The sequence below is a fragment of the Diabrotica virgifera genome, chromosome 5, assembly GCF_917563875.1.
Source record: "Diabrotica virgifera virgifera chromosome 5, PGI_DIABVI_V3a".
Classification (NCBI taxonomy): Eukaryota; Metazoa; Arthropoda; class Insecta; order Coleoptera; family Chrysomelidae; genus Diabrotica; species Diabrotica virgifera.
In genome coordinates, this window is record NC_065447.1 from 71047351 (window position 1) to 71071492 (window position 24142).

General features: G+C 33.5%; 1 protein-coding gene across 1 annotated transcript in view; it reads left to right on the forward strand.

Annotated features, from left to right (window-relative positions):
• LOC114334111 (uncharacterized) overlaps positions 1–24142 on the forward strand; it is a 758790-nt gene that overhangs the window by 452494 nt on the left and 282154 nt on the right. Inside the window, exon 4 of the mRNA XM_050650127.1 lies at positions 4172–4305. Within this exon, the coding sequence (XP_050506084.1) occupies positions 4172–4305 (134 nt within the window). The remainder of the gene's footprint in view (positions 1–4171; positions 4306–24142) is intronic.

Genomic DNA, 24142 nt, shown 5'->3' on the forward strand with positions numbered 1-24142 from the left:
ACCCCAGACCTCGTTTTTCTCACCTATTTTTTTAATAAATTTTTTTGATTTTAGTCCATTTTTTTATTCGTATGAAATTCAATTCTAAATGTATTCCACCCATTACAGCATTTAAAACTCTTTGCGTTTACATGCTTTTTTGGAAAAATGACTGTGCAAATGATGAAAATTTCATATCCTGAATTGGACGTTTCTGATGTTCTACCTGGAGCTAACAGTGCTACGGGACTGGGTCGGTGTTACTTATGTCAGAGAAAAAAACCGAAAGTTCCGGCATAACTGTATTGTGTGTAAAAACTTTGTGTTGCTCATTCTGTAAAAAATTTCATGTGTTTGTCTTGCAACGATAATAATTTTTTTAATAAGAAACGAGTACTTTTTTGTAAAATTATGTTTCATACCATAATAAATAACTCCTAATTATCTTATTAATTAATTTCCCCGACGCCGACGTTCACATATAAAAAATGGATATACAGATGGGGTGCAAATGCACCCCGCACCGTTGTTTACGTAAGAATCTAAGCACCGCCTTACGAGGGTTAAGGTGCTAATATGTGAATTTTACTCATTTTTTGTTCGCTCTGTTTATTTATGCTTTAGATTTGTCTATAAACCGTGTAAAAGAAGATTATTGTCTACCGGTATGGCTGAACACGGATGGTTTACAAAATATGGATGCATATTTGAATAATACTAACAAAGTGATTGTTGGAATAATCACATCAGTTCAAATATTTTCAGTAGCTTCAACTCCGTAGTTTCATCGGCTTAACACGCTGACAAATACAGTAAGGTCTCGTTTTATGCGGATTATCTTTATGCGATTTTGAAGTTATGCGGTTGGTATTTTATTCAAAAATGTCTATTATTAACAGTTAGTATAATTAATATTAAGTATTCCCATCCAGCAGTCTGAGAGTTTGCAATTCGGGTATTCCCTTGTTACATGATGTACCATGCAGCTATTATATCAATCTGAATTTCGCATTGAAAGGTATTAGGTCTTGATCCCGCGTGTATAAAAAAAGTTCATTAATAGCAAGCTGAAATTTGTTAATAGCTTAAGGGTGTCTAGTCGTACAAGCTTTGATATATGGGAACACTGGAACAGCGGAAGTTTTAATTGTGGAACAGTTTAAAAATTTGGAACGGTCTTACCATGAAAACGTCACACGTATTTTGTCTGACAGAACTTCCAATTAATTTGTTACCCTTTCGTTAAACTCTAATGCAAAAATCAGACTGTATTTATCACCAAATGGGCATTTTAATGAGTGATAAAAAGTTGCTGATTTCAAGTTGCAGTATAAGAAACAGCACATTTTGATTTCTGGATTGAAACATTTAATTAAGTTTTATATTCCATATAAAACAGGTTTTTGCAATCCCAATATAGTTATTCTGCGTTTTTAATTTCTTCTTTAAGATTTTATTTGGCCCAATGAAAAAAAAAACCTCAGACACAATTTTTGGTGGGCAAACGTCCACCATTTTATGTGAATTTAGAAAATCACGGAACGTATCTAGTTTTTCAATGCAAGTAAAGTATTTTTTTATGCGATTTATTTTTATGCGGTTTTCTGAAAAACGTATCCACCGCATAAAACGAGACCTTAATATAATTACCAAAAGAAACTTTACAACAGGAAACTACCCTCCTACTCTTCTCTTTCATCTCCTTCGTAGTGATGTAGTGGCGTCATATAATTTGTTTGACTATTAATACTTTCCAATTATCTCTCTCATGTGCGTGTTGTTTTCCTTCGGAGTTAGTCTCCACCAGTCAACCTTCATGTCCTGTGTTTGGTCCGACCATCGTAATGGAGATCTTCCACTGGATCATTTTGCCCGCTATGTTGCCTTCAACTATCATTTGTTCTATGCTTTCTATAATATAGAAAGTATAGAAAGGTGTTTCTTAATAAGTGTGATTAGATGAAAAAATATTGACAGTTTACTCATTAAATGTATATCCACAAATGCTTCGTTTCCTAGACACGGGTCGTTGAAATTTTCCTTACAAACTGACGATTTATTTATTGCTCTAAGACCGGTTCTTCTTTTTGCAGTATCGTCTTCTATCGGAGGTTGGCTACCATCACAGCAATCTTAACTTTGTTGGCTGCAGTTTTGAACAACTGCATTGAACTGCACCCATACCACTCCCTCAAATTTCGCAACCAGAAAATCCTCCTACGTCCCACATTTCTCTTTACCGAGATTTTTCCTTGGATTATGAGTCTTAGCAGAGAGTACTTTCTCGTCTCAATATGTGGCCTAGATACTCCAGTTTTTTCGTTTGTATGGTTTTTATGACTTCGCATTCCTTCTCCATCTTCAGCTAAACATCTTGATTTGTTACTCTTTCTGTCCATGGTATTTTCCACATTCTCCTGTAACACCGCATCTCGAATGCCTCAATGTTTTTGATGTTTATCTTTTTCATTGTACAAGCTTCCATGCCGTATAGCAGAACATAGAAAACATAGCACCTTAACATTCTCGTTCTTAAGTTTATATTTATGTCCCGGCTGCATAGGAACTTTTTCATTTTGACAAACGATTGTCTCGCTATTTCAATTCGCCTCTTGATTTCTCTTGTCTGGTCATTGAAGTATGGTAAGTCTGGTCATTGGTAAGTCACTGAAGTATCAGTGAAGCAAACGCCTAAATATTTGTAGGACGTAGCTCTTTCAACTGGCTGATTATTTATGGTTAAATTTACACTGGTGTATAGCTTCTTTGTTACAATCATGAATTTACTCTTTTTGATGTTCAGCTTTAGACCATACTTATTGGTATGAATGTTTATGTTTTCCATCAAATACTGAAAATTTGCTAGGTTATCTGTTACTATCGGCGTTTCATCAGCGTATCGTATATTGTTAATTAACTCTCCGTTAATGTTCATTCCAACGTTTTGCTCTAGGAGCGCTTCCTGCCATATTGTTTCGCTATATATATTGAATAGTAGTGGAGAAAGCACACAACCCTGACGCACACCTCGACGAACCTCAATTTCTTCGGTTAACTCATTATCAACCTTAATTTTTGCTGTTTGTCTCCAGTACAACCTTGATATGATGTTAATGTCGCGACTATCGATATTTTTGATTCTTAGGATTTCATACAGCTTTTGGTGTCTGACTTTATTTTAAAACCGGTTGGGATGTGCAAATAAAATTTAGTGGGCTTTAAGATAACATTTAAGATTACCTTCTTGATAACATCAAGTATAGAACGTTGGCCTATTTTGGACACGTTGTAAGGGGAGACCGGTATAATATTCTTAAACTTATTATGATGGGTAAAATCAAAGGACGCAGAGGAATTGGTAGAAACCGGTCTCTTGGTTGAAGAATATCCGGGAGTGGACAAGAACAAACAAAGCAGAAAAACTATTTAGAATAACTCGAAACAGAGACAGTTTTGCCATGTTAATCGCCAACGTCAAGGCGACTTGATAGGGCACGTTAAGAAGAAGTAGGGCTTTAAGAGGTACAAAGGATTATTTAGGAGCTTAAGATATAATTTTTTACGTCCTAGCTCGGCTGATATTTTGTCTTAATGTGAATAATGATAGCATTCTAGCTTAAGGGGAAAGCAACAAAATGCTAAATTTTGACGCCTGTCAAAATTTTTAATGTATTTTAAATATAATCATTTTTTTTTAATTCTGAGAAAACTAATAAGTATTTTTGAAAAATTTAAACGCAAAATGAACGATGACTTTATTACCGAGGGCCGAAAGTTCCTTAGAATGAATAAACATTTTCTTTTTAACAAGATATTTGAAATTAAAAATCACACTAAATTTTCTCTTAGATTTTCACCCCTGTAACTTATTAAAATAAACATTATTGAAGTTTTCAGGGACTTTTGGCCCTCGGAAATAACGTAATCTTTCATTCTGCGTTTAAATTTTTCAAAAATACTTGTTGGTTTTCTCAGGATTGGAAAAAAATAAATCCCATTTAAATAGCATTGAAGCCTAAAGTTCGTACCCATCCCCTTAAATACAAACAATATCTAATACCATTTTAAAGTCATAGTGTCATAGTGGCACATCTGTATCTTTCTCTGAATTTGGGCAATAATTTAATTATTTGTACATATAAAAATACGTATACAAGTATTATCTATTTCTAATAGACACATTTTATTGTAGATGTACCAGAAGATGGACCAGTTTTAAGGACAGAAGCACAAAAAGTTGCTCCAGGCGAAAAAATAAAAGCCAATTGCACAACCCCCGGATCGTATCCTACAATGAACATTTCTTGGTTCGCCAACAATATTGAGGTAATTTTGTTTTTTACAGATAAATAGCATTGCGTAATTGGTACCTGAAGTATTAGTTAAACATTCCATTTTGTAAAGTAAGATATGCAAATATTTCTTTCAGCTACCAGCGTTTTCTTCTTCTATTAAATATTTTATATTTTAGCATAAAATGCGCTAGATTATAGAGATACATCGGAATTTTTTGTAAATAAATATAAATATGGATGACGAAGGAAATTCTAGAGTCGACGAATGAAAGAAGAAAAACTAAAACCATCAATAAGACCCGCTATATACAGCTTCAAAATCAAATAAGAAAAAAAATTAGGGAGGCTAAAGAAACCTACTTCTCTGAAAAACGTAAAGAAATAGAAGAACTGCAAAGCAGATATGACACAAACAGAAATTCTAGAGTCGACGAATGAAAGAAGAAAAAACAAAACCATCAATAAGACCCGCTATGTACAGCTTCAAAATAAAATAAGAAGAAAAATTAGGGAGGCTAAAGAAACCTACTTCTCTGAAAAACGTAAAGAAATAGAAGAACTGCAAAACAGATATGGCACTTCAACCAACATTAAAAAGTCAAAGAACTAGCCGGAATAAGAAATAGAAGAACCTCAAATATATTGCTCGACAAAAATGGAAATACGTTATAATGGAGACAGAACGAAAACTACGACGATGGAAAGAGTACATCGAGGAACTCTTTCATGACCAGAGAGAAGTTAGTACATCCATAGATAGCCAAACCGGAGATGTGGGCCCAGAGATAACCAAATCAGAGTTTAGTCAGGCAATAGACTCTATGAAAACCAATAAATCTGCTGGTCCAAATGAATTACCTAGTGATCTGATAAAGTTGGTCAACGAGAAAAACCTGGACATAATAGTAAAACTGTTCAACGCTATCTATACTGCGGGAATCATCCCTAGAGGAATGTTGACATCAGCTTTTGTGTGTTTGCCAAAGAAAGTGAATGCCAAAGCATGCAGTGACTACCGAACCATAAGCTTAATGTCACATACCTTAAAAATTCTGCTGAAAATTATCCACGCCAGAATACACTAAAAATTGGATCTGGATATTAGTGACACTCAATATGGGTTTCGCAATATTATGGCTACCAGAGAGGCATTATTCTCCTTCAACGTGCTGACACAGAGATGTTTGGATGTTAACCGTCCTCTTTACGTCTGTTTTATAGACTACAATAAAGCGTTTGATAAAGTAAAACATGATCGACTCATGGAAATTCTGAAAACTAAAAACCTAGATAAAAGAGATTTAAGACTAGTAACACACCTCTATTACAATCAGCGAGCAATAGGAAGAATTGAAAAAGAAACATCTGAATAAATGGAAATAAAGAGAGGAGTCCGGCAAGGCTGCATACTTTCACCTTTAACGCTTAATCTAAAGAGGTAATTCGAGAAACTCTGGAAGATGAAACAGGCATAAGAGTTAATGGAGTCTTAGTTAACAACATCAGATGTGCAGATGATACAGTAATAATAGACCTGCAAAGACTCATGAGTAAAATAGTAGGGTTTAGTAGGAAGTACGGACTCTTACAAGTAGGGTTTAGTAGGAAGTACAAACTTACACAAAAGTTTGGGGGGGTTTAAGAGGCCCAAACCTCCATAAAATTTTTATGGGGTGGACAAACTTCAATATATTTTGATTTAACATGTTCCTGCCATAAGAATGATACATGTCCATTTTCAATAAAAAAATTTTAACAGTTTTCCATATATTGAAAAAAATTTATTTTCATTCTGTAACTTCAAAGGGCTGTAACTTTTTTTAAGAGCACATTTGTACTAAGGTAAGTTAGGTTCAATCGAACTATTTTTGACCTCAGAATGTGTGGTATAACTTATGACCAATCTTTTTGGGACACCCTGTATATAGGTACATACAGAGAAGGTAAGATTAATAATGTTTGCCTTTATAAAAAGTACCTAGTGGTTTGCAATATTCTGTTGGTGGCATACTAAAAACGGCTCGTGTTACCGTGTTTTAAGCTATGAAATGCTCAATAAGTATACGTTAAGCTCGTGTTACCGTCTTTTAAGCTATGAAATGCTCAAAAAGTATACGGAGGAACTCCAAAAAATTACCCGTGTTGAGCTGACCAACCCCCCCCCCCGCCACTTGCAAAAATTAAAAAACAAATAGCCCTGATTTATGAGCTAATAATGAGCTTTCATATTCCGCAAACTAAAATTTTTGAGCTCGTTCTATTGAGCAGGAATTTAATATTTTAGTGGGGGGGGGCCAGAGTCAGCCCCCCCCCCACTATTTAAAAATAGGAATATTGAATCGATTTTAGCGGCAGAATTACGAGCTATTTATGAGCTCTTGAAATTATACTGTTTCGATTTTTGAGCTCATCCCCTTCCCCCCAAACAACCTTTAATTGATTTAACTTGAGAGATTTAACAAGAGAAAAATGCTGAGAAAACTTAAAATATATCGTATTGCGGATATAAGTCCTATAGCTTATATACTCTAACAATAAACTATTAAATCACGTGCATTTTGATTATTGAGCTACAACCCCTTCGCAAGAAAACCACCCTATCTTCCCGGCTTAAGAGAAAGTTGTACTTAAAATGCATTAGATTAAGTATTTGGCGACTACACATCATTTAATAATTTATAAGCTCCCAAGTTATGCACATTTAGATAAGTAAATTGCAATTTATTTGTATAGTGCAGTCACTGAAGGTAAAAATAAACGATTACCTTCAATTTCGGATAACCTTCATCGATTTTCACGAAAATTGGTCAGTGGTTAGAGGATACCTCAAGAAACAAAGGTGATATGGTACCACCTTGCGCCTTTACCCTGAGGGTGGATACCGCCCTTTCTCGGAGCTGAAAATTATTTTATAAAAAATAACTGCACAAATCAATAAAAGAACAAATTATAAGCAAAATTTATTATATAAAGTTATTAAAATAAGTCAATACTTTTTAAGTTATCAAAGATCAAAAATTTTAATTATTCGTGAAAAAAATGCATGTTTTGCAGCGGTTTTTCGTAAATCACTGAAAAACTGTAAATTTTTACAAAAAAGTTAATAGTCGTATAATTCGCATAGCTAATATTCTAAGAATAAACTCTTAAACCACGCGCCTTTCGATTATTGAGCTACAACCCCTTCACAAGGAAACCATCACATATTCCCGGCTTAAGAGAGAGTTGTACTTAAAATAATTTAAATTAATTATTTGGCGACTACATATCGTTTAATAATTTATGAGCTCGCAAAATATACGCATCTCAATTTTTGAATTGCCATTTTCTTTCTATAGTGCAGTCACTACAGGTAAAAATCAACTATGACCTTCGATTTCGGTAAATCTCCATTCATTTTCACGAAAATTGGTGAGCGGATAGAGGATACCTCAAGAAACAAAATTAACAATAACAACTTAGCCGGGGCTATATGTCACGCCTTCTCGGGGGTGAAAATTACTTTATTAAAAATAATCCCACAAATCAAGAGAGGGACAAATTCTTAACAAAATTTGTTACATAATGTTATTAAAATAAATCAATACTTTTTGAGTTATTAAAGATCAAATATTTTAATTTTTGTGAAAGAAAATGCAGGCTTTAAAGCGATTTCTCATAAATAACTTAAAAACTGTAAGTTTTTAGAAAAAAGTTTTTATCAGTAAAATTGAAGCTAATAAAAAATATAATAAATTGCTGACTTGAAAAACCCTTTAATGTAAATTTAAAGTAGGTTATAGGTAATTAAATGTATAGTTTTTTCTGCCACTGTTCAAATCTAAGGATTCAAGCTTAAATAATGGGAAAGAGATGCATTTTATAACACTTACTAAATATTTGTCAAAGTACTTAGAAATACCTATCAAATGAGCTCCAGAAAAAGTTGATAGCATCAAAATTAATACTCCAAAAATTTTTACAAAAAAATGAATTTTTTTTAATCACTCTGTTAATTTTTATATCAGGCATATCCAACTATTTAAAAGGTAATTTCAAGAGCTATAAAACTGTATTACATTTAGGCCCGATAATTTGTGTCTCAATTAACAGCCGGTTAGTTCACCGTGGTTTAATGGTGACCTCTTTAGGGTCTCTTGCGTTGTAATAAATGCAATTATAATTACTATTATTATTAAAAAATCAATGGGAAAATCCCAATAGTTGGCTGTATACCATAGTTAAAAAAACCAATACACAAGTAAAAACTTCGAGATGTATTCTGGTATAAAACCGTTTACTTAAAACTATAAAATGTCATGGATTGCAAAACGTTTTCGTTCTAAACAGAACATCTTCAGTGCCTAGAATGAAGTATTTCCACGTTAGTTTAAAGCAAAATGTTAAAACTGTGACTGTTAAAATGAAAAATGTGGGAATACTTACATCCTGCCGAGTATTTTGAAACTAGCACACTGTAAATAGTGTTAACATCATCCTATATGGTTTACATAATGTAATATATTAAAATGTTATGACTACAAGTCGATGTTGATAGATAAAGTGACATGCTAAAAGGGTGCCATGGTTCCCTGCTCGAAAATGCTAGGTACTTGCCAATTCAATGGGCACAGACCAACTGAGAAATTAGGAAGTGGATATTCAATTTGACAAAGGTGACATGACATGACAGGATAAAGCCAATTTTGCAAAATGCAAAGGTTTGTCTGCAAAAATAATTTAAATTATTTGAATAAAAAAATCTACTGTAAAGTTTAAATTAGCAACTCTCTATTCCAGAATAACTTATAGATTCATTAAATTTAATGCAGATATATTTCATGGTTTAAGTTGTGACGTCATCGGATGTGAAATGACGAGATGAAAGTTGAGTGTTTTTGAAACAAGGAAATACACTACATAATAAAAGTTAATTAGACTTGCGTGGAAAAACAAAGCTAAACAAACCAAAAGAACCAGAATTTAAGAGTATTTTTATGTGATGTACTGTTGGTTGCCTAACAAGGCAAGCAGGCAACAGGTTGAAGGTAAACGGTAGAATATTGCGAGAAAACAGTATATATACAAAAGGTGGCTATTTATTGTGTTAAATTTATTATTATATAATTGCAATGAATAATTATGTAAATATTGAATGGGTTGCATATGTGAGTCCATATTAAATATAGTAATGAGACACAGACCTACTCACAATCATTTAATTATACTTTGACGACCGGTTTCGATCTCTACAATATACAGATCATCTTCAGGTCGGCGTTACAAGTAGTTAAATGCTACAATAAGAGAAAACTTGTGTTAGAACAGTGTCTGATTGAAGAGATGTTAATAGAAAGCCAAATTTAAAAATTTTAAAAAATTTATAAATTTTTTTTTTTTTAATAAAGGTTTGCAACTGTTGACATTTCAGAATATTGGTATATACAAATACTCATAGGTGTGCCTTTGTATATACCAATATACTGAAATGTCAACAGTTGCAAACCTTTATTTCAAAAAAAATTTTATAAATTTTTTAAAATTTTTAAATTTGGCTTTCTATTAACATCTCTTCAATCAGACACTGTTCTAACACAAGTTTTCTCTTATTGTAGCATTTAACTACTTGTAACGCCGACCTGAAGATGATCTGTATATTGTAGAGATCGAAACCGGTCGTCAAAGTATAATTAAATGATTGTGAGTAGGTCTGTGTTTCATTACTATATTGAATAATTATGTCTGTTAAAAGTTGGAAAATAATTGTTAACAAAATTAAATAACTAAAGATTACTGTTAGTGAGGTAGATATATGTGTGAAGGATATGATTGTATATAATATTGTGGAATGAATAAAAGAATGTAATAATATAATAAAATTAAACTATGTGACATAAAGTCTAATTCATCTTTATGTAGTTTTGGAAGGACTGAATGAATTGGAAGTAATGTATCTTGATAGTCTACCAACGTAGATTAGTGAATAAAATAATTAGAATGAGAGCTACCAATATAGGTCAAATTGTGGGTTGGTGTCAGTATGTAAAGAAGAATCTAAATTGAATAAGTATATGAAATAGAGAAGTATGAGATTGATTTCTATTGGCGATAGTGGAGTGAACAGACTGAACTAAATGAAATATATTTAAGTGCAGAACTTTATGAACGTATGTGATTGCAACTGAAATCAAACAAATGTAAAATGTGAAAAAATTATTTTAAATTGGGATAAATGGATATTGGAAGTTGCCTGATATGAATGGAAATGAAAAGATAGATGAAAAAAAGAGAATAGTGAAGGCATTAAAACTTAAATGTTATAGTCTGAAAAAAGTTTGACTGAATTGGTCGTAATGGATGTAGGTGTGCAGTATTCCATTGTTAAGTAAAATCTAAAAATCTAAAAGAAAGAATTGACCGAATGTTACTAAGTAAGGAAAGTGATATATATGACAGACCAGAGTGATTGGCTGTATGGTGTTTTTTATTGTAAACGGAGATGAGAGAAAATGAGTAAGTAACATAACAGGCAACAGGATAAAATGAGTGTAAAGAACATTCCAAATCTTTTTTTTCATCTATCTTTTCATTTCCATTCATATCAGGCAATTTCCAATATCCATTTATCCCAATTTAAAATATTTTTTTCAAATTTTACATTTGTTTGATTTCAGTTTCAATCACATACGTTCATAAAGTTCTGCACTTAAATATATTTCATTTAGTTCAGTCTGTTCACTCCACTATCACCAATAGAAATCAATCTCATACTTCTCTATTTCATATATTTATTTAATTTAGATTCTTCTTTACATACTGACACCAACCCACAATTTAGCCTGTATTGGTAGCTCTCATTCTAATTATTTTATTCACTAATCTACGTTGGTAGACTATCAAGATACATTACTTCCAATTCATTCAGTCCTTCCAAAACTACATAAAGATGAATTAGACTTTATGTCACATAGTTTAATTTTATTATATTATTACATTCTTTTATTCATTCCACAATATTATATAAAATCATATCCTTCACACATATATCTACCTCACTAACAGTAATCTTTAGTTATTTAATTTTGTTAACAATTATTTTCCAACTTTTAAGAGACATAATTATTCATTGCAATAGTATAATAATAAATTTAACACAATAAATAGCCACCTTTTGTATATATACTGTTTTCTCGGAATATTCTACCGTTTACCTTCAACCTGTTGCCTGCTTGCCTTGTTAGGCAACCAACAGTACATCACATAAAAATACTCTGAAATTCTGGTTTTTTTGGTTTGTTTAGCTTTGTTTTTCCACGCAAGTCTAATTATCTTTTATTATGTAGTGTATTTCCTTGTTTCAACAAAACTCAACTTTCATCTCGTCATTTCACATCCGATGACGTCACAACTTAAACCATGAAATATATCTGCATTAAATTTAATGAATCTATAAGTTATTCTGGAATAGAGAGTTGCTAATTTAAACTTTACAGTATATTTTATTATTCAAATAATTTAAATTCTTTTTGCAGACAAACCTTTGCATTTTATTAAAAAATCCAAAATCAAATGAAACTTTAATCAAAAATTGGCTTTATCTTGTCATGTCATGTCACCCTTGTCAAATTGTATATCCACTTCCTAATTTCTCAGTTGGTCTGTGCCCATTGAATTGGCAAGTACCTAGCATTTTCGAGCAGGGAACCATGGCACCCTTTTAGTATGTGTTCCACTTTATCTATCAACATCGACTTGTAGTCATAACATTTTAATATATTACATTATGTAAACCATATACGATGATGTTAACACTATTTACAGTGTGCTAGTTTCAAAATACTCGGCAGGATGTAAGTATTCCCACATTTTTCATTTTAACAGTCACAGTTTTAACCTTTTGCTTTAAACTAACGTGGAAATACTTCATTCTAGGCACTGAAGATGTTCTGCTTAGAACGAAAACGTTTTGCAATCCATGACATTTTATAGTTTTGAATAAACGATTTTATACCAGAATACATCTCGAAGTTTTTACTTCTGTATTGGTTTTTTATTATTATTATTCTTATTAATAATCATAATAATATTTGTAATTGCATTTATTACAACGTAAGAGACCCTAAAGTGGTCCCGATTAAACTCCGGTTAACTAACCGGCTGTCAACCGAGACATAAAGTACCGGCTCAATCTTTCAAATACTTTATTTGTTACGATAATAGGTTAAAGGGCTCCAGTTACATTGTTCTCGTAGTAAAATTTAGGCTTAAACGTTTCTATCTTCGTTATTTTAATTCATACATAAATCTTTACTAATAAAAAAAACTGAAATTTCGTTATCTATCATTTTTTACGTCAATCGAGTATTATTGGAGTTATTATTTTAAATATGATCTAAAAAATAAAGTATTTGAAAGATTAAATGCAATACAGTTTTATAGTTGTATCTTTATAAGTAAAAATTTTGATGGTATCAACTTTTTCTGGAGCTCATTTTTGATAGGTATTTTTAAGTACTTTGACAAGTATTTAGTACCTAAGTGTTATAAAATGCATCTCTTCCCCGTTATTTAAGCTTGAATCCTTAGATTTCATCAGTCGCAGAAAAAAATATACATTTAATTGCCAATAGCTTACTTTAAATTAACATTAAAAGGTTTTTCAAGTAAGCAATTTATTATATTTTTATTAGCTTCAATTTTAGTAATGAAAACTTTTTAGTAAAAACTTACAGTTTCTGAGTTATTTATGAAAAATCGCTTTAAAGCATGCATTTCTTTTCACAAAAATTAAAATATTTGATCTTTAATATCTCAAAAAGTATTGATTTATTTTAATAACATATAACAGATTTTGCTTAGAATTTGTCGCTCTCTAGATTTGTGGGGTTATTTTTAATAAGGTAATTTTCACCCCCGAGAAGGGGTGACATTTACCCCAGACTTTGGTGACAATAAAAACCGCAAGTTTTTATTGTCAATTCGTGAAAATTAATGGAGATTTACCGAAATCGAAGGTCATAGTTGATTTTTACCTTCAGTGACTGCACTATAGAAAGAAAATGCAATTCAATAATTGAGATGCGTATATTTTGCGATCTCATAAATTATTAAACGATATGTGGTCGCCAAATAATTAATTTCAATTATTTTAAGTACAACTCTCTCTTAAGCCGGGAATATGGGATGGTTTTCTTGCGAAGGGGTTGTAGCTAAATAATCGAAAGGCGCGTGATTTAAGAGTTTATTCTTAGAATATAAGCTATACAAATTAAACTACTATTAACGCTTTTGTAAAAACTTACACTTTTTCAGTGATTTACGAAAAACCGCTTCAAAACATGCATTTTTTTCACGAATAATTAAAATCTTTTATCTTTAATAACTTAAAAAGTATTGACTTATTTTAATAATTTTATATTATAAATTTTGCTTATAATTTGTTCTTTTATTGATTTGTGCATTTATTTTTTATAAAATAATTTTCACCCCCGAGAAGGGGCGGTATCCACCCTTAGGGTAAAAGCGCAAGGTGGTACCATATCACTTTTATTTCTTGAGGTATCCTCTAACCACTGACCAATTTTCGTGAAAATCGATGAAGGTTCACCGAAATTGAAGGTAATCGTTTATTTCTACCTTCAGTGACTGCACTATACAAAATAAATTGTAATTTACTGATCTAAATGAGCGTAATTTGAGAGCTTATTAAATGATATGTAGTCGACAAATAATTAATTTAATGCATTTTAAGTACAACTTTCTCTTAAGCCGGGAAGATAGGGTGGTTTTCTTGCGAAGGGGTTGTAGCTCAATAATAAAAATGCACGTGATTTAATAGTTTATTGTTAGAGTATATAAGCTATAGGAATTATATCCGCAATACGATATATTTTAAGTTTTCTCAGCATTTTTCTCTGAAGTTAAATAAATTAAATGGTCGTTTGGGGGGAAGGGGATGACCTCAAAAATCGAAACTGTATAATTTCAAGAGCTCATAAATAGCTCGTAATTCTGCCGCAAAAATCGATTCAATATTCCTATTTTTAAGTAGTGGGAGGGGACTGACTCTGCCCCCCCCCCCCACTTAAATATTAAATTCCTGCTCAATTGAACGAGCTCAAAATTTTTAGTTTGCGGAATATGAAAGCTCATAAATAGCTCATAAATCAGGGCTATTTGTTTTTTAATTTTTGCAAGTGGGGGGGGGCAGCTCAACACGGATCAGAAAATTAACGCATATTGAATGTCTGACTGCAATATACCAAAATATAACAATTCCAGAAAATCAAATGATACAGTTCATCTTAGATTCCTTATGATGTAACAGAGTGTACTTAATTTTGAACTTACTTTGTTTACATGTGGTTGCCAAGATAGTTTTGGATTCAAGATTACTCCCAAGAATTTCATTCCATCAATGTTCTGAATAATGCGCAATCTATTATCAATGAACACTATATTTGGGACCTATGTACATACATTATTGGGCAAAATTGGGTTCTTATTGTATTCAGTTTTTTATTATTTTGTCAGGCCATGGAGTTGGGGTGTTTACATTGTAAAATGGCGTGCACCCTATCCTCCATGCTATGGCATGCTGGACGAGCCATACAGCCTGTAGTCAACACCCCGAAGTATGAGCGGGAATACAAAGTGTACTAATACTCATACGCTTATGAAACGCACCTGGCGGATCATAAGGGCCTTCACATTTTACTCTTTTTCAACTAGTCTTGAGTAAAATGTCTTTAATCTTTCCTATCGGCCTCTCTTGGCTACCTCTTGTTCTTCCGACCCCGAATGGCTATTAGGTTTCCGAGGGCAGACGGGTCACTATATTTCTTTCTACTACATACCTACTCTTCACCGAATGATTGCCGGTATAAGCAATCCCCCCACTTACTGACCAACGGCTTCGGGCGGATGAGTTGGTAAGTGGCAGGGCACTCTTTTGTCCTGAGACTGAGAAATCGGTCTCGAAGGCGGATGAACCCTACAGAATGGTCAACGGTATAAGGATGCAGAAGGCAACGGGAAACCACTGCATTAAAGACTCATGGAGTATCCCTAGAAATCGTCATGGCTTACAGAAATGACAATCAACAACCTACTAATCATGGTTCTCGGATGCCAAGATTCGGCAGGGGAAGAAACAACAGTAACGACAGGGCTTCCCAGGCCGTTAGTCAGCAAAATCCCTGTTCACTAAATATATACAAATCTACCTACAAAATCGCTACATGGAATGTAAGAAGTATGTATGAACCTGGGAAACTGAAGAATATACAGCAAGAGATGATGCGACTAGATATCGATATATTAGGAATAAGCGATACAAGATGGGTCAGCTCTGGCGAACTCAATACAGACAATGGACGAATCTATTACTCTGGAAGCAGCGACACCCAACACAGATATGGAGTTGCTATGATCCTCAGCGAAAAAGTAAAGAGATCAGTAACAGGCTTCGTTCCGATGTCCGAAAGAATAATAATGTTGCAGTTATTGACAACCCATGGAAAAATGAACCTAATCCAGATTTATGCGCCAACTGCTGACAAAAATGAAGAAGAAATAGAAAACTTTTATAGCGAACTCCAGAAAACATTACATCTCACAGCATCTAGAGACATAACAGTGATCATGGGTGATTTCAACGCAAAAATTGGCGAAGGAAAATGCTACCCTAATGTAGGATCATATGGGCTTGGCGAACGAAACGACAGAGGAGATCGCCTAATAGAATTTTGCCAGGAGCATAATGTTATAGCCGCAAATACATTCTTTAAATTACCTAAGCGACGCCTGTATACATGGAAATCACCAGCTGACAAAGAGCACAAAATTGTCAGAAATCAAATTGACTACAACCTAATAAAGCACAGATATCGAAACTCAATTCAGGCAGTAAAGGCATATCCAGGAGCAGACGTATCCTCTGATCACAGTCTTCTTATTGCTAGGTTTCAACTTCAACTAAAAAAGACGCAAAAAAGCCGCAACAACAATAAACTTAACATACAGAAACTAAAGTCAGAAGAAACAAAAGAAAATCTGAAACACGAAATCAACACAAATCTAGACAGAAACCCAGGAAATAATTGCAACGTAGAACAGCAGTGGCAATTCTTCAAAACCTCTATATTAGAACCAAGTAAGAAAGTACTTACTACAACCAAATGTAAGAAAGAAGAATGGATGACGGAGGAAATTCTAGAGTTGATGAATGAAAGAAGAAAAAACAAAACCATTAATAAGACCCGCTATAAACAGCTTCAAAACCAAATAAGAAGAAAAATTAGGGAGGCTAAAGAAACCTACTTCTCTGAAAAATGTAAAGAAATAGAAGAACTGCAAAACACATATGACAACTTCAACCTACATAAAAAAGTCAAAGAACTAGCCGGAATAGGAAATAGAAGAACCTCAAATATATTGCTCGACAAAAATGGAAATATTATAATGGAGACAAAACGAAAACTACGACGATGGAAAGAGTATATCGAGGAACTATTTCATGACCAGAGATAAGCTAGTACATCCGTAGATAGCCAAACGGGAGATGTAGGCCCAGAGATAACCAAAGCAGAGGTTAGTCAGGCAATAAACTCTATGAAAACCAATAAATCTGCTGGTCCAGATGAATTGCCTAGCGAGCTGATAAAGTTGGTCAACGAGAAAAACCTGGACATAATAGTAGAACTGTTCAACGCTATCTATACTACAGGAATCATCCCTAGAGAAATGTTGACATCAGCCTTTGTGTGTTTGCCAAAGAAGGTGAATGCAAAAGAATGCAGTGACTACCGAACCATAAGCTTAATGTCACATACCTTGAAAATTCTATTGAAAATTATCCACGCCAGAATACACTCTAAACTGGAGCTGGATATTAGTGACACTCAATATGGGTTCCGCAATGGCATGGGTACCAGAGAGGCATTATTCTCCTTCAACGTGCTGACACAGAGATGTTTGGATGTTAACCATCCTCTTTACGTCTGTTTTATAGACTACAATAAGGCGTTTGATAAAGTAAAACATGATCGACTCATGGAAATCCTAAAAAATAAAAATCTAGATGAAAGAGATTTAAGACTAATAACACACCTCTATTACAATCAGCGAGCAATAGTAAGAATTGAAAAAGAAACATCTGAAGAAATGGAAATAAAGAGAGGAGTCAGGCAAGGCTGCATACTATCACCTCTATTATTTAACGCTTATTCTGAAGAGGTAATGCGAGAAACTCTGGAAGATGGAACAGTCGGCATAAGAGTAAATGGAGTCTTAGTTAACAACATCAGATATGCAGATGATACAGTAATAATAGCCGATAGTTTACAACACCTGCAAAGACTCATGAGTAAAATAGTAAGGTGTAGTAGGGAGTACGGACTCTCTCTCAATATCAAAAAGACGAAGTTTATGAAAATTAGTAAAAACAACCATAATACTAACGAAATCTTGATAGTAGAGGGCCAGCAGATCGAAAGAGTAAAAAAGTACACTTACCTAGGAACACTTATAACAGAAAATAACGACTACACTGCAGAAATAAAAGTCAGAATCGAAAAAGCACGTTCTAATTTTATAAAAATGAAAAAGGTCCTATGTAGCAAAAATTTAACATTAGCTCTTAAAGTACGCCTAACAAAATGTTACGTCTACAGTGTTCTATACTATGGAGTGGAATCATGGACGTTAAATGTAGAGACAATGAGACGACTTAACGCCTTTGAAATGTGGACCTATAGAAAAATTATGAGGGTTTCCTGGGTAGATAGAGTTACAAACAATGAAGTACTGAGAAGAATAGGTAAAGAAAAGGAAGTTGAACTTACAATTAAAGAAAAGAAGCTACAGTATCTCGGACATGTGATGCGGGGCGAGAAGTATGGCATCCTACGACTCATAATGCAGGGAAAGATAGATGGCAGAAGAAGCATCGGAAGAAGACGAATTTCATGGTTGAAGAACCTAAGAGAGTGGTTTGGATGCAGCTCGAAACAACTATTTAGAGCTACTGCCTCAAAAATTAAAATAGCTATGATGATTGCCAACCTCCGTAGCGGAGATGGCACCTGAAGAAGAAGATTGTATTCAGTGCAAGCCATTTGATGTACAGTATTCGCAAGCCCCATAACAGTTGTCTACGAGTTCTGCATATTCTGCAAAGCTGTAGTGAGATAATAAAATTGGAGTTGTCGGCATAATCTGATCTTATCAGGAGTAACACAACCTCTACTGATATCACTGAGAAAAATTATGAAGAGCACAGGATCTGTCATGTTGTCACTTCTACTTTATCTGTATTGCTTTAGCTCTGCACACATTTTTATGTTTTCCATTATTTCTGTATTTTATGGATTTTAAATACCTAAGATATTAGGTATTAATATAATTTTACCAGTTTTTATTTGCACAGTATTTTTCCAAGCAACTTCCCATGCAAATAGCTATTTTTAAACCTTCTTTCAAAATATCCTGTATGCTGTTTTCCTTGATTGTTTCTCAATGACAGAACTTCTTATGAGAATAATTTGTAATTGTAACCTCTCTATAATTTTAAAAGATGAAAACCGGCCTTTTGTCCCAGACAGGTGTTAAATCAGCACAGGTCAGATAACCAGTGGTGAGATGAAAAGAAAGGAAAACAGGAAATGAGATTCCAGATGGGTGGATTCTATCACATGTCCTCCATTTTCAAAGAAGGTGACGAAAGGTCAGCTAATAACTATAGAGGGTTCGGTGTAATGTCTTCAAAAGTAAGGACATTTTTCACGTTATATAAAAATTGACTAGTACATGGACCATTGAACATGTCTAGATAGAACAGCATAGGTCTAGATAATATATTCATCATGAGACAAATTCCAGAAAAGAACAAAGAGGAAAATATTGAAACACACATGACCTATATTAACTTGGAGAAAGCATACGATAGCGTGCCCAGGAATTACTGTGAGAAGCAATGAGGAAAATGCACGTTAGGGAGAAATGGGTGAATATAACACAAAGACTGTATAAAGAAACAAAGGTGCAAATAAAGTTAAGCAATGAAATAACAAAAACAACCATCGCAACAAAAGGCCTCAAACAGGATGTGGTCTATCACCTACACGTCTATTATCATATACATCGATCAAGCTTTGAACAGATGGTATATAAAATGTAGAACCATAGGCATACCAGTATAAGAGATACTATATGCACTACTTTTCGCCGATGATCAAGTCACTTTTGCACAACGCAGGGAGGGCATGGAATCTGTGATAAGAAAATTAAAGAAAGGGCATGAGCTATGGGAACTCAAGATAAATATGTGTAATACCGAATATTTTGTATTGGACCGGAGGTTGCAGATTTCCAAGTTTAAAAGAGACTATCAAGAGTTGTAATAACCCTGTCTATATAGACATTTGAAATAACAAAAATTGCCGGAGAGCCAAATTTTGGTGGAGAGCTAGGGTATACCATAACAAATAAAGTTTTAAAAGTCCCCATCGATCCCATGTGTGCAACAAAATTTATTCGGGGTCAAAAGTCAAAATTTGAGATTTTTTGGATTTTTTTCGAAAACGGTAAGTTTTATCAAAAAAGAACCTTAAACCAAAGCTGTAGATCTTAAAATTATCTACAAAAATAGTCACTACTATTTTTTTCCCAAGAGTTGCCATTCATGAGATATCGCGATTCTAAGAGTCACATTATACATCGATTGCATAGGGCACAATTGTGGTAAGTGCAAAAACTAACATTTTACAGTACAGCCATTTGAAAGTTATAGGTATGTACTTATCACTTTGTACCACTATGTACTTTTCTTATATTGTACATACCCCATTTGACAGATATATACTACAAGCTTCTAAATGAAATTAAATAACAAATATCAAGGAAAAAATTGTTTAATTCGCAAAAAGAATGAATACAAATATTTATTCATCATCAGAAGTATCATAATATTAGAACAGTGAAGAGAAACCATTTGTGGTAAGGGCACATACAACATTTGGCTTATTTAATTTTTCTTATATTTAGCAGTTACCACATTATGTCAACTTGTATTTCTTACACGTTTCATTATTTGCATACCACATTTGTGCACAATAAACTTTGGGTCAAAATAATGTACTATGTGTACTTATCAATTTTCTAAAAAAGTTGTACTTACCACATTTGTGCACTATACCATCGACATGATATGCACACGTTTCCACACCACCTGTGAGGTAGTGTACTCGGCGCGTATTTTTACCGTGGTTTCCCCTGTAGGCCTACTCCACTAACTGTTTTGACAATTTTAGGATAATTTAAGGAAACAATGCCGGTCAAGTTCTAGATATTACCTTATTATTGATATTGATTATTGATATTGCTATTGATTATTAGATTAACTATTGTTTTGATTTCATTAGATATTTTAATCAGATTCATATTCTTGAAAGGCTACTTCAACAGTCAAGTCTTCTTCTATTTTATCTTCTTCCTCTTTCTCTTGCTGGATTTTCAAAAATTGTTCAAATGTGACTGAGTCATTGGTCTCTTCATTAAAATCACAGGAGTCTTCCTCTATTGTACTAAACTAGACATTTGAGCAAGACTGACCGTGGCAGTTGGTACACGCTAGAGAACACAGCAACCCGACTTTTTAAATCCATATTTGGCACTACAAACTTTTTTGCAATTGCAAAAAATAGTGTTAAGGAGTTTTTCTGGAGCAGGTGGGAGTAAGCTTTTAATCGGTTCCAGAGTATTATCTATTAATTTCCAACCCCAGTCGTCTGGATTCAGTTCATTTCCTAGCCATGTTTGAACTTTATAATATACTCGATACAAATGTTGAAAATCAGATGCTGATGTTGGAGGAAGACATGATAGTTGTACTTGTTTCTTGTTTCTCGTATTTTTTACAAAAGTTAAATATCGGTATTTATCAAGACAACTAATTTTTTTTGAGCTCCATAAACCGCAAGAAGAAAGCGAATTCCTTCCGTAATTATTGTTTGTGGTGTGGAATCAAGTTCTGTAAAAACTTTACAGCAGTCAGTCAAATCTTTTTTTTTTCGAATAATTTAAGTACTGACATTTTACCCCTTCTGTACGTTGCTGACGTAGTGTCGCAGCCGGTTATCGCATGTAAAAATAAAATGCACTTTTGGCATTTGGGATAAGCCGATAAACTTCTCGAAGAATATATCTCTGTTCGCTGTTAAGCCCTTCCAGGTTTCAGAAAATAAATAACTTTATCTACTGGAGTCCTTGCAGTAAGCAGTACTAACAAATCAACACCTTCACCAACTAAAATTGTTGTGTTTGTTGCCTTAAATTTTTCAATTGCTGTCTCAATTATAAGGATATTGCGTCATTTTTAGCTTGTGTCACTTCAATATTCACAGCTGTTAATTTGTCAGTTAACATGGAAGTGAAACGAGATTTATTATTAATGTTAGCGAAAAATTGTTGTTGATTCGCTGGAACTGTTATATTTTCATCAAAGATAATCTCGGAACCCGATGATGTTTTTGCAGTTCGACGACGTTGTTCTGCAGCTTTAATATTCTTTGTCAAGTCACTGTAGCTGTCAAATACCACTGTCACTGTAAGCAAGTAATGTCTGCTAAATGGTAGACGCTTGTAATAAGTATACTTATATTCACTTGAACTGAATCTTTAGCACTAAAAGAAACAGATAATATAAACAAGACCTGCGGACAAATACTGTAGCCATTGTTTACGATAGACAATCTGTTCTTTTTTAAACAATGGTATAGCCAAATGTTTTTCAGGGCCACGTGGTTAGAGGAAATTCAGTTTGGGACTTATTATCTTTTGAAGAAATATTTTCAGAATAGTATAATATATTATATAAAAGAGACACAAATAGGCATTTATACTTGTCTTAAATGCCACATTACGTGGCTTAATATGCGCATATAATTTATAAAATAACTTTTAAAATCGCGATATCTCAGAAATGGTAACTCTTAGGAAAAAAATTGTAAGGACTATATTTGTAAAGAATGTTAAGATCTACAACTTTGGTTTGATGTTTTTTTTGATAAAACTTACCGTTTTCGAGAAAAATCCAAAAAAATCTCAAATTTTGACCGTTGACCCCGAATAAATTTTGTTGCACACATGGGATCATTGGGGACTTTTAAAACTTTATTTGTTATGGTAAACTCTAGCTCTCCACCAAAATTTGGCTCTCCGGCAATTTTTGTTATTTGCCAACTATTTTGATGTCTAAGTTGACCGGATTATAAGACTTTTAAATGAAATGGTAATGGTATGTCAGACATAGAAATGAAAATAGCACGGCGAAAACAAGCCAAGAAAAAACTTCATGGGGTGATAGAAAGAAAACAAAAAAAAAAAGATGTTTTAGATTTTAGAGCATACTGCTGAATATTACCCTTGAACATTTCTATTTTACGCTACAAATAAAATCAGTTTCAAAACACAAACAAATTAGTCAAATAATAACACAAGTAGAAAAAATTGGCTGTGGTAATCCCTACTCTAAATATTGTTTACGTGAACAGTACCTGAGTAATGTTTAGCACGTTGTAATGCGATTTGTGCCACTGTTGAAATGAAAAAACCGTGTTCCTGTAATCAAGTGTATCCGTTGTGTTGTATGTAAACATGAGGTACACACTTTAAAAAGATCAAAATTTTTATATCTACAGAAAAAACATTCTCCCCATTGCGAACGAAGTACAAATTATACAGTGTTGGTGCAGGCACATCAAGCATTTTAAAATTTCACGGTGTGGCATAAATTGGCCAAATACACTAATCAAAAAGTTTCGCATAATACAGTATAACAGATAAACCGGGAGATATTAACAGAAGTTCAACCACGATTTTCTAAGTCCTGCCCTTTGCAATACTGGAAAGTTAGAGAAGGTACTTACAATTTGTGGAAAAATCCACGGGTTTCCTGTGACATTTTCCTGTGAAAATTAGATTTCCCATGAAAAAAAAATTGGGAGTTGCGATGAATTTTTAAGTCCTGCCATATCCATAGAATAACTTGTAATTCATCATCGTCATAATTCAACCCGGATGTATCCAATGCTGGATATAGGTCTCCCTCAGTTTTCTTCATGCATTTCTGTCCTGTGCTATCTGCATCAAGTTTCTGTCGATCCGTTTGATGTCATCAGACCATCTGGTTGGTGAACGACCTCTACTTTGATATGCTCCGTCTAGAAGAAGCATATCGAAATCTTGTAATTAGTTTCTTTAAAATAGCTGCAGAACGCTTTTATTTGGAAAAACGAAAACTGGTACACTTATTTATCTTCCAGAGGTCAATTGTCAAATGTCAATTATCAATTGTCAATTTTTAGTACCGGTCAGAGGGGTCTGTTTTGGGCACGGAAACGGATATTTTATCGAATAACTTTTCTGTCTAACTTTTAAGTATTTCTGACACTGGATTATTAAATTCTGGGAGATAGTTTTGTCCTAAAAGGTACCTTTGCTTTAACTCAGAAGAATACGCAGTGTTCTAGAAAAATCGATTTGAAAGACAAAAAAGATTCCTATGACCGATACTAGAGATTCGCAATTGATGGAATCGATTTATCTCTGGAAGAAAAAATGGCGGACCAGTTTGTCTGAAAGCCTCGAAATTTAAGAATATGGCGTGTACGTTAGTCACCCCGAGCACTAGGTAAAGATCTGTTCTAATGTGGCATTCTTGTTCAGAAACCCCAAAAACCACCTGAGTAATCTGTCTGTATCAATTTACTGCCGAAATTAATATATAAATATGGTATATAAAATGCTTAATAAATAAAAAGATACCATAAAATATCATTTTATTACAATACTAAAATACAGGGTGTCCCATTTAACAAAACTCAGAAAAT